Source organism: Heterodontus francisci, chromosome 20, assembly GCF_036365525.1.
Source record: "Heterodontus francisci isolate sHetFra1 chromosome 20, sHetFra1.hap1, whole genome shotgun sequence".
Lineage (NCBI taxonomy): Eukaryota > Metazoa > Chordata > Chondrichthyes > Heterodontiformes > Heterodontidae > Heterodontus > Heterodontus francisci.
This window is the reverse complement of record NC_090390.1, coordinates 85,535,392-85,547,561: the sequence shown is the minus strand read 5'-3', so window position 1 is coordinate 85,547,561 and position 12,170 is coordinate 85,535,392. Positions and strand designations below refer to the sequence as shown.

Below are 12,170 nucleotides of genomic sequence, written 5' to 3'. Positions count from 1 at the left end.
TTCACTCCACTCTACAGTCTCCTCTCTCCACTCCGCAGTTGCAGCAGCACAGGTGCAGCTGCTCCCCCTGATTGCAGGCAGGAAGTGCTCCAAGTTGCCCAGCCAATCCCATTTTTTTTTTTTTGTCGAGGGGGCCTTTATTCCTCAGGCCCCCTTTATATATTTTTTATGTCGAGGGGGCCTTTATTCCTCAGGCCCCCTTTATATACACACTTATGCTGTACCTGTCCTGGGAGTGTTTGATGGGGACAGTGAAGAGGGAGCTTTACTCTGTATCTAACCCTGTGCTGTACCTGTCCTGGGAGCGTTTGATGGGGACAGTGTAGAGGGAGCTTTACTCTGTATCTAACCCTGTGCTGTACCTGTCCTGGGAGCGTTTGATGGGGACAGTGTAGAGGGAGCTTTACTCTGTATCTAACCCTGTGCTGTACCTGTCCTGGGAGCGTGTGATGGGGACAGTGTAGAGGGAGCGTCAGATTATTTAACAGGCATGAGGAAGTTTTGATTGAAGTAGGAAGTAATAAATTTAACACTAAAGGCGATGTCAACAACAGTGTTTACATTTTATTTGGAGTCTGAGAAAAGCTTTCTTGATCTGAACATTGGGATAACATCCTAAACACTTACTTTAATTTTGTGCAAAAGCAGCACCAGGAATTGTATAAGCTGTAATAACTAGAACATAAAAAGCAGGTTCATGGGTACAGCAAGAACTGAACAGTCTGAAGACCATCTTCTCTCTTAGCTGTTGAGCAACCAACTGCATGGCCGTAAAGGAAAAGAGATGCAGGACTTAGTGTTCAGAAACAGGAGTGAGGGCTATTGCTCCTTTCAGACATGCATAAAACAATTGCAAAAATCACTCCAGGGGCACGCACTCTTGCTGTGCTTTGGATCCACAGGACTCATCATCCAGTAACTCATGCAGTTTTTCACTTGCTCAGATAACAAGTGTTGGAAGCAATTGCACTGCATGGTGCATCACAGCAGTCTCAGATCCCATCCTCCACTTTCAGGTGGGGGAGGTAATGGGAAAGAGAGGCTCGCTGACATTGACTCGGAAGAGGAATCCCAGCTCAGCTCTACACTCGCCCCCCCCCCCCCCCCCTCCCACCAGTGAATCCAGGGTCACTGAGGCTAACTCACACGGCACCTGCTGTCTTCAGTCGATTCTGCCTCGGCTGAGGATCCAGCAGCACCACCACCATTACCGTCTGAGCAATGGTGGGATCTTTCTTGCCCAAACCTGTTGATCGTAAAGCTCTATACTTATTATCCCGAACTTATCTTCCTCCATTTTAAAACCAAATGATAAAAACGGGTTATATAACTTGACAGGGATAAGCAGCATTTCAAAGATTTGAGTGAAGATTGATATCAAAGAGCAGGAACTGCCCACAAGACCAGGAGAACTGGCTGTCCTTTAACTGTGGATGTGAACTTTGAGAAGCCCTTTGGGGAGCTGGGAAAAGCCAGAATTTGTGCTCACATTTTCCACCTGACTGATTTGTTTGATCCAGACAGTTTGACAGGGTTTTAAAAAAATTAGATGCATTTTGTCCCCATTCCATCTCACCAGGAAGGGTCCCAGTAATACTGCAATGGTGGGTATATGAAGAGTGTCTCGCTGCACTCTGAAAAAACACTGAGCCAATACTAGATTCAGCCTTTTTCTAACCAATCGTGTCGGCAAAAAGCTGTGCTTTGGTTACAGGTCTGTCCCTGGCGGTGGAGCGTGATTAATGAAGAGTTTCACACAAGAAGACTTCAGCAAGGTCATTCCTGCAGTAAAGATCAACACCACACAATGAAACTGGGCAGCAAATTTCACCTCCAACTGAGGATCACAACTTTGCTGCTTTGAATCAGCTGGGCACCGTGTCAGACGCTATATCCCACCTGCCAGCTCATATCGACGGTAGGTAAGGAGGGCTGAAACCAGGGGCTCAAAACCTGAGTCTCCTGGCCTGACCTGCAATCTCTCAGGCTGCTTACGGACAGGAGGGGCGGAGCGTTCCTACTATGTAGTGGGACTGAAAAACCTCACTTGCTGCCAGTGCGTATCACGAAGATCGCAGGTAGCGTGTCCACCATTGTCAGATCCACCTTGTTGCAGGCCGATGCTCTCTGCTGGCAGCGAGTGATTTAAGCCACTGTGCCATGTTAATCACAAAGACATCACACTGCAGTCTAGGTCTATCCCAATACAAGGATAATCTTCATGAGAAAGCACAATTAACGGAGAAAAAAATATCAGCAGTAAATATAATTGAGATAAATATGACATTTCTTTCCTCATTCCTTAACATTATTCGGATAATTTGTTGCTAGTAAAATATGAAACAAGGCTGCCCTTTCCCAACCATCTTCCAAATCCCATTTGTCAATCAAGCCTTGAGCCAGCCCAATGAAAACAAGGACGAGCATAGTATGGCACGTAATTAAAACAATCTCAAGGGTGAGCATCAAAACTGCTTTTTAACCTGCTTCAAAGGAAGGTACATCGGCAGTAAAACAGGGCATCGCTTCTGCGGCCACTGTCCATCTGGCTGTTGCACTGGCAGGTGCGAGAAATGTTTTAGGAGAGAAGGAAGGTAGCTTATAAACATGATTGATTGCCCAATTCCCAGCTGGGCATCACCCCCTATAGATAGCACACACAGCAATACTGTTAAATTTCCTTGATATTATGTTTAAACAGAATATATAAACAATCGGGGAGATTTCCAACTTGACCACAGAGCAAAAAGTGCAAACCTTTTTGTATTTCACAGTGCTTATACAGTAGTGTTCACAATGGCTCATTTGCCTCAGCACTGGGTTCAGAGTTCAAAGGGTCAGATTGAGCAGCCACTTTCTTCTGCCTGGGTGGAGTGGGCGGAGGGAAAACCAGTGTCTTTAGCCCTTCGGTCATGTCCGCACTCCGCCGATCCTCGCCCCGTCTCAGCACTTTAGCCAACAGCGACCGCAGGGGTCCGATGGTCAGCTGGCGACCGTCGCTCGTGTATGGCTCAGGCTCGCAGCTTAAGGACGGCACAGATCTCAGGACAATGTCCAGTACGTCTGCAGTTGTGGCATCCTCGGGGCACAGCTCCCAAATCTCCTCCAGGTATGGATCCAGGGCTCGATGCTGGGAGATCTGGACGAGCATTGTAGCAAAGAGCTCTTTCTTCAGCAGGGGTCCTTGCTGCGAGAACCTCTGAGTGGCCTCCACTGCCCTCTGCCACATCCTCCGCTCGATCAGGATCCGAACCGCTTGGATTATGGCGTTTGGTCTCTTGCTGCACAGCAAGAGCTCGATGGCTGTTTCCATGGCGTCTCCGGTCCCACCACTGCGGGCCGGCGGGATGACCGACATAGCTCTCTTGTACAGGGGGGCGTTCTCTGGCCCCTCACTGCTCCCGTAGTTCCGGCAAGTGGCCAGGTGCTGCTGGGTCAGCTCGACGAACTTTGGCAGCCATTTGGGGTGGAACTGATAGAGCAGGCGACAGATCAGCTCGAAGACTGCCACTACTCCATTGGTGGTGACCTGCTGGTCAGATGGGAGACCCGGGCTCAGTATCACTCTCCACATATCTGCCGTGGCTCTAGCAGAGAGGAGTCCGTCACTGTTCTGGTGCAGGTGCAGTGTCCTTTTGACAGCCTTCCAGGCTTCCCTTGGGAACATGTTGAAAATGGAATTCAAATAGACCAATGCCTCCCTGTCAAGCTGGCAATGGAGGAGCCTCCGAATTTCCTGCTCAGTTATTTCCTCCACATAAGTGGTAACTTCATTCTCTGATCCGTTTATGATGCAGGACTTGGCTTCCTCCAAGTTAACATAGCCTTGTACTTCCCCAGCCATGATGTTGTGCAGCTTGGTGTAGGTCTGCTGGTTACAATAGCCAGTCTTCCTGAGATTGAGATGATTCTGCAAGATGGAGCAGAGGGCGAGAGGCGCCTGGAACATTGCCTCACTTTTCAGCTTCTCCACCGTCAGCCTGCTGCTACTCAAGCTCCTTTTCTGGTAATACTTGCAGGCTTCCTCCAAGACCAGCTGCTCCAGCACCTCTCGGGGCTGGCTCTTGCCCCAACGGATCCCTGATGTGGTGTCAGAGTGACCAGGGAGAAGCCCAAGAGCATAGATGCCATCCTCTGCCAGCAGTTGGATCACGCCGGTTTCTCGGCAGGCGAGCAGGGCCAGTGGCTGAACCTCCAGGGCTGTCTCCTCCACCATCCGACCTGTCTCAGTGTCAAAACATTGCAGCGTCCTGCCCAGCGTACAAATCAAGGTAGTCCCACAGAGCTCCATCATCAGTGAGTCCTCGGCCAGGGGGCTCCGGCTCAGCTGGCAGAGGAGCCGGGTGGTCCCGTCACTTAACAACAGGCTGACCTCTCCATTGGCCAAAGCCAGCAGGAGCCCGGCCGGACAGGGGGAGACGGCCCGGATGTCCAGTGGCAGGAGGGCAGGCAAGAGGCCCGCGGCGTCTGCCACCAGCCTCCTGAAGTCAGAGTCCCGAGGGAGCAGTTTCTTGGTGTCCAAGGGTCCTCGGGCCAGACTGCTGATGGTCAAAGTGTCCTCCCTGGGGCCCCAGACCAGGATGAACTTGGCCAGGTTACTCATGGGGCAGCTGCTAGGGCTGTTGCTGGGCATGGGGCTGTTACCGGGCAAGGGGCAGTTACTAGGGCTGTTGCCGGGCATGGGGCAGTTGCTCGGGTTGTTGCCCGGCATGGGGCAGTTGCTAGGGCTGTTGCTGGGCATGGGGCAGTTGCTAGGGCTGTTGCTGGGCATGGGGCAGTTGCCGGGGTTGTTGCTGGGCATGGGGCAGTTGCTGGGGCTGTTGCCGGGCATGGGGCAGTTGCTGGGGCTGTTGCTGGGCATGGGGCAGTTGCTAGGGCTGTTGCTGGGCATGGGGTAGTTGCTAGGGCTGTTGCTGGGCATGGGGCAGTTGCTAGGGCTGTTGCCGGGCATGGGGCAGTTGCTGGGGCTGTTGCTGGGCATGGGGCAGTTGCTAGGGCTGTTGCCGGGCATGGGGCAGTTGCTGGGGCTGTTGCTGGGCATGGGGCAGTTGCTAGGGCTGTTGCTGGGCATGGGGTAGTTGCTAGGGCTGTTGCTGGGCATGGGGCAGTTGCTAGGGCTGTTGCTGGGCATGGGGCAGTTGCTAGGGTCGTTGCCAGGCACCAGGTAGACGGCCTCCCCGGCTGCCAGCACCCGGTAGGCCGGGCTGTTGTGCATGAGGATGCGGACAGGTCCCAGGGCGAGGCCGCTGTGTCCCGGGTCCAGGCTCCGGCTGCAGACGCAGTGCTGCTGGGAGGCGGCCCGGCCCGAGGCTGGAGGCCTCTCCTCGCACCAGGTGATGAAGCGTCCGTCCCAGGCGGCCGAGAGTACCCGAGCCCGGGGACTGGAGCAGAGCTCGGCGGCCTGCAGCAGCTGCCAGCCCCCGGCTTCTCGGCAACTCCAAAACTCGGCCTTACCGCGCTGGGTGATGAGGGCGGCGGCGGGGCCCAGACCCAGGCCCGGGGTGGCCGGGCCCTCCAGCCTCGGCCTCTCCCACAGCTCCAGCACCTCGAGCAGCCGCTCCGTGCCCGGGAAGCTCCTGTCGAGCGGGGCGGGCGCCGGGCCTCGGGCGGGGCTGCGGTCGAAGCTCAGCAGCCGGCGCTCCCGGGGCAGGTAGAGGTAGAGGCGGCGGCGGGAGCAGCAGTGGAGCCGGGCCGGGGAGTGAGCCCCGGGACCCGGATCCGGCCGCAGAAGCTCCCGCAGCTGCTGGTGCCGCGAGTAGAGGCTAAGATCGGAGAGCCGGCGCAGCGGGGACGGGGAGGGAGAGCGCCTCATGCCTGCCTGCCTGACCGGGCCCCGGGCCCCGCTCCCCGGCCTCTCTCCCCTTCTTCTCTCCCCAGCCTCTCTCGCTGGATCTATCGCTCCTTTCCCTATCAGAGCTGTTTCCGGGTCAGAGGCTACATCAATCACCCCGCCTGCACAGGCCATTCAGCCCACCCAGCCTGTGCTGTCTCACTGAAAGAACAATCCAATTCGTCCCAGAGCCTTCAAGTATTTATCCACATGAGATCGGCACTGGAGATCAAGATGTAGAATCAGTCTGGGTAGAAAGAAGAAATAGCAAGGGAAAGACGACCCTGGTGGGAGTAATCTATAGGTCCCCATACAGTAGTTCTGCAGTGGGGCACAGGATAAACCAGGAAATACCGGGGGCTTGTAAGAAAGGTATGGCAATAATCTTGGGTGATTTTAATATGCATATAGACTGGATTAATCATATTGGCAAGGGTAGCCTCAAGGGAGAGTTCATTGAATGTATTAGAGATTTTTGTTGGAGCAATATGTTGTGGAACCAACTAGGGAGCAGGCTATTCTAGATTTGGTGTTGTGTTATGAGGTGGGATTATTTAATGATCTCATAGTTAAGGATCTGCTAGGGAAGAGTGATCATAGCATGCTAGAATTTCAAATCCAGTTTGAGGGCGAGAAACTCAATTCCCACACTAGCTTTCTGGAGTTAAACAAAGGTAATTACATAGGCATGAGGACAGATTTGGCCCTAGTGGACTGGGCACGAAGACTAAAAGGTAGGACAGTTGATGAGCAGTGGCAGATGTTTAAGGAGATATTCGACTCCTCCCAACTAAAATATATTCCAGAGAGGAAGAAAGATTCTAAGGGGGGGAGAAAACATCCATGGCTAAACAAGGAAGTTAAGGATAACAAAGACAAAAACTAAGGCATATCATATTGCAAAGGCCAGTGGCAGGCTGGAAGATTGGGAATTTTTTTTAAAGATCAACAAAGGGTTACTAAAGAAGTAATGAAAAGAGCAAAGGTAAATTATGAAAGAAAACTAGCGCAAAATATAAAAATGGATAGCAAAAGCTTCTTTCAGTATATAAAAGGTAAGAGAGTAGCTAAAGTGAATGTTGGTCCCTTGGAGGATGAGACTGGGGAGTTAATAGAGGGGAACACAGAAATGGTGGAGACACTACATCAGTATTTTGCCTCAGTTTTCACGGTGGAGGGCACTAGTACCATCCCAATAGTAACAGGCAATGCAGATGTTATAGAAAGAGAGGAAATTAGCACAATCATCATCACTAGGGAAAAAGTACCGAGCAAACTATTGGGATTGAAGGCAGACAAGTCCCCAGGGCCTGATGGCCGACATCCTAGGGTCTTAAAGGAAGTGGCAGCTGAGACAGTGGATCCATTGGTTATAATATTCCAAAATTACCTGGATGCGGGGAAGGTTCCAGTGGATTGGAAAAATGCCAATATAACGCCCTTATTCAAAAAGGGAGGGAGGCAGAAAGTAGGAAACTATAGACCAGTTAGTTTAACATCTGTCATTGGGAAATTGTTAGAATCCATTATTAAGGAAGTAATAACAGGACATTTAGAAAGTCAAAACACAATCCATCAGAGTCAGCATGGTTTTATGAAGGGTAAAACGTGTTTGACTAATTTGCTAGAGTTCTTCGAAGATGTAACAAGTAAAGTGGATAATGGGGATCCTGTAGATGCAGTATATCTGAACTTTCAGAAGGCATTTGATAAGGTGCCGCACAAAAGGTTAATACACAAGGTAAGATCACATGGGGTTAGGGGCAATTTATTAGCTTGGATAGAGGATTGGCTAACCAACAGAAAACAGAGTCGGGATAAATGGGTCTTTTTCTGGTTGGCAAGATGTAACTAGTGGGGTGCCACAGGGTTCGGTCCTCGGGCCCCAACTATTTACAATCTATATTAATGACTTGGATGTAGAGATAGAAGGTACTATAGCCAAATTTGCAGATGACACTAAAATAGGTAGGATAGTAAGTTGCAATAAAGAAATATGAAATTTTCCAATGGATATGGATGGGTTAGGTGAATGGGCCAAAATTCAGCAGATGGAGTTTAACGTGGATAAGTATGAGGTTATCCATTTTGGTCGGAAGAATAGAAAAGCAAATTATCTAAATGGAGAGAAACTTCAGAGTGCTTCGGTGCAGAGGGATTTGGGTGTCCCCGTACATGAATCGCAGAAAGCTAGTATGCAGGTACAGCAGGTAATAAGGAAGGCAAATGGAATTTTGGCATTTATTGCTAAATGAATAGAATATTAAAGTAGGGAAGTGTTGCTGTAACCGTACAAGGCATTAGCAAGACCGCACCTGGAATATTGCGTACCGTTTTGGTCCCCTTACTTGAGGAGGGATGTAGTTGCATTGGAGGAGGTCCAGAGGAGGTTCACTAGATTGATTCCAGGGATGAGGGGTTTGTCTTATGAAGAGAAATTGAGCAGGTTAGGCCTTTACTCTCGAGAGTTTAGAAAAATGAGAGGAGATCTAATTGAGGTATGTAAGCTGATTAAGGGGACTGACAAAGTAGACGTAGAGAGGATGTTTCCTCTGGTGGGGCAATCTAGAACGAAAGGTCATAGTTTTAGGATAAGGGGTAGCAGATTTAAAACAGAGATGAGGAGAAATTACTTCTCTCAAAAGGGTCGTGAGTCTGTGGAATTCACTACCCCAGAGTGCGGTGGATACCAGGACATTGAGTAAATTTAAGGAGGAGATAGACCGATTTTTAATTAGTAATGGATTGAAGGGTTATGGAGAACGGGCAGGAAAGTGGAGCTGAGGCCGAGATGAGATCAGCCATGATCGTATTGAATGGCGGAGCAGGCTCGAGGGGCTGAATTGCGTACTCCTGCTCCTTGTTCTTGTGTAAAGTTACTATTGAATCTGCTTTCACTGCCCTTTCTGGCAGCGCATTCCAGATCACAACAACTCACTGCGTAAAAAAAATTCTCCCGTCTGCTTCTTTTGCCATTATCTAAAATCTGAGCCCTTTAGTTAACAGCCCTTAGTCCCCAGACCCAGCAATATGTACATTAATGTATACTTCTTTCTTTTGGGCCTCCTTATCTCGAGAGACAATGGATACGCGCCTGGAGGTGGTCAGTGGTTTGTGAAGCAGCGCCTGGAGTGGCTATAAAGGCCAATTCTGGAGTGACAGGCTCTTCCACAGGTGCTGCAGAGAAATTTGTTTGTTGGGGCTGTTGCACAGTTGGCTCTCCCCTTGCGCCTCTGTCTTTTTTCCTGCCAACTACTAAGTCTCTTCGACTCGCCACAATTTAGCCCTGTCTTTATGGCTGCCCGCCAGCTCTGGCGAATGCTGGCAACTGACTCCCACGACTTGTGATCAATGTCACACGATTTCATGTCGCGTTTGCAGACGTCTTTATAACGGAGACATGGACGGCCGGTGGGTCTGATACCAGTGGCGAGCTCGCTGTACAATGTGTCTTTGGGGATCCTGCCATCTTCCATGCGGTATACTTACAAGGCACATTCATAATATATTTACTGTATGCAAAATTGCTCTTCCAGGGAGCCGGCATGGACACAATGGGCTGAATGGCCTCCTTCTGTGCTGTAACCATTCTCTAATTCTATTCTATGATTCTCTATGTAGAAATGATTGCATAACATATATATAATTATCTGTAAATCAACAGCTAAATACTGTAAGTGTGAATTCCTAATTGTACACAATGATTCAATAGAATCCACAGTACAGAAACAGGCCGTTTGGCCCAACTGGTCAGTGCTGTTGTTTATGCTCCACGTGACCCCCTCCATCTCACCCCATCAGGATATCCTTCCATACCTTTCGACCTTGCGTTTAGCCAGCTTCCCCTTAACTGCATCTATACTGTTCAACCACTCCCTATGGTAGCAAGTTCCACATTCTCACCACTCTCTGGGTAATTCCCTATTGATTTTATATGGCCCCTAGTGCTGGATGATATATTTTCCCTCTTTTAATTCTATTTCCTTACTATATATTCTACAAATAGAAATAAATGTACATTATTTAATTATTGAATGCAAATAGGAATACATTCAGAATTAATTACTCTAAGCAAGGAAATAATAAGCATAACATATAAAGAAATTAGCATCTCACATAGAATTGCTGAGCTCCAGGACATCACTGCAGGAGTTCCTCAGGGTAGTGTCCGAGGCTCAACCATCTTCAGCTGCTTCATCAATGACCTTCCTTCAATCATAAGGTCAGAAGTGGGGATGTTCGCTGATGATTGCACCACGTTCAGCACCATTCGCGACCCCTCAGATACTGAAGCACTCAGTGTAGAAATGCAGCAAGACCTGGACAATATCCAGGCTTGGGCTGATAAGTGGCAAGTAACATTTGCACCACACAAGTGCCAGGCAATGACCATCTCCAACAAGAGAGAATCTAACCATCTCCCCTTAACATTCAATGGCATTACCATCGCTGAATCCCCCACTATCAACATCCTAGGGGCTACCATCGACCACAAACTGAACTGGAGTAGCCATATAAATACCGTGGCTACAAGAGCAGGTCAGAAGCTAGGAATCCTGAGGCGAGTAACTCACCTCGTGACTCCCCAAAGCCTGTCCACCATCTACAAGGCACAAGTCAGGAGTGTGATGAAATTCTCTCCACTTGCCTGGATGGGTGCGGCTCCAACAACAGTCAAGAAGCTCGACACCATCCAGTACAAAGCAGCCTGCTTGATTGGCACCCCATCCACAAACATTCACTCCCTCCACCACCGACACACAGTGGCAGCAGTGTGTACCATCTACAAGTTGCACTGCAGCAACTCACCAAGGCTCCTTCGACAGCACCTTCCAAACCCACGACCTCCACCAACTAGAAGGACAAGGGCAGCAAATGCATGGGAACACCACCATCTGCAAGTTCCCCTCCAAGTCACACACCATCCTGACTTGGAACTATATCACCATTCCTTCACTGTTGCTGGGTCAAAATCCTGGAACTTCCTTCCTAACAGCACTGTGGGTGTACCTACCTCACATGGACTGTAGCAGTTCAAGAAGGCAGCTCACCACCACCTTCTCAAGGGTAATTAGGGATGGGCAATAAATGCTGGCCTAGCCAGCGACCCCCACATCCCATGAATGAATAAAAAAAACATACAAATAAATAGGAACTTTTCTTCTATTTCTGCTCAGGTTGCGGACCCTGTGGGAAAGGCAGCATTATTGCTTAACCCTTGTTGCCGAGAAGGTGGTGCTGTCCGTTACAACTGCCGCTCAAACTGTGTGCAAAGTAGTTGCCATATTTTCCTTCAAAATTAAAGTCGCTACACTCCAAATTCATTCATTTTCTGTGAAGTAGTTTTGGGACAATTCTGAAAGACATGTTAAGGCGCTATCGAAATGCAAGACTTTCTCTTAAAAAGAGGTGGAAGGTGCTCCCTCAATTGTCTAAACATTTCTCTGTTGGACTTTACAAATTAATGTGGAATTCGGGAGCAGGTACTTGGTAATTATAATGTGGATCTACAGCATATAATTCACTGACCTCAGTACTCTGGATTAGTCCATTCCTTGGACCCACTTGAGAGGGTAGAATTGCAACTGAGTCCAAACGACCACTTCCTAAACATAAGCCCCGCAATTTATGCAGCAATCGTCCATTAACAGGAAATGAGAAAAAGCACAGCCCATGATTTATTCGCTCTGGTTTAGCGAAATGTTGATTTCTTCTGGTCATTTCCCCATCCAATTATACCCAACTTTGCAGCATTTCAAGAATAACTAACTCTTACAAAGAGATTACTTCTCCTTTTACACAAATTGTACTCGCAATTTATTCACTGGGAAGGTTTTTTAATGGTGTGTTACCAACAGCTTGCTTTTATATAGCACCTTTATAACATAGTAAAACATCACAAGGCACTTAGCAGGAGTGTTATCAGACACCAATCCCTTCCCTCTCCCTGGTGACTGTCTCAAGGTGAACTAGACTGTTCGACCCCTCAGCGATCTATATGAAAATATGTTAAGGTTCTGGCCTCATGTCATCTCCAACACCAAGTCTGCATATTTCCACCTATGTTACATCTCTGCCCCTCCCTCAGCCCATCTGTTGCTGAAATCCTCATCCATACCTCTAAACTTGACTATTGCAATGGTCTCCAGGCTGGACAACCATCTCCATCCTCCAAAAAGTGAGCTAATCCAAAGCTCTGTTGTCTTTATCCGACTCACACCAAGTGTACTAGCTGGCCTACATTGGCTCCCGCTGCAACAATGCCATGACTTTTTCAATTTTTAATATTCCCATCCTAGTTTCAAATTCCTCCATGGCCTCGCCCCTCCCTAGCTTTGTA

The 12,170-nt window shown here is 49.0% G+C and overlaps 1 protein-coding gene across 1 annotated transcript; it reads right to left on the bottom strand.

Annotated features, from left to right (window-relative positions):
* Nucleotides 1-544: 544 nt before the first annotated feature.
* LOC137380804 (BLOC-2 complex member HPS6) lies at nucleotides 545-5,980 on the bottom strand. Its single transcript, XM_068053170.1, has one exon. It carries the CDS (start codon nucleotides 5,963-5,965, stop codon nucleotides 2,792-2,794), a length of 3,174 nt encoding a protein of 1,057 aa, XP_067909271.1. The 5' UTR covers nucleotides 5,966-5,980; the 3' UTR covers nucleotides 545-2,791.
* Between the last annotated feature and the right edge of the window lie 6,190 nt (nucleotides 5,981-12,170).

What these genes read in the sequence shown, in the direction of transcription:
- LOC137380804 (XM_068053170.1), bottom strand. Translation starts at nt 5,965, where the DNA reads ATGGCCTGTGCAGGCGGGGTGATTGATGTAGCCTCTGACCCGGAAACA.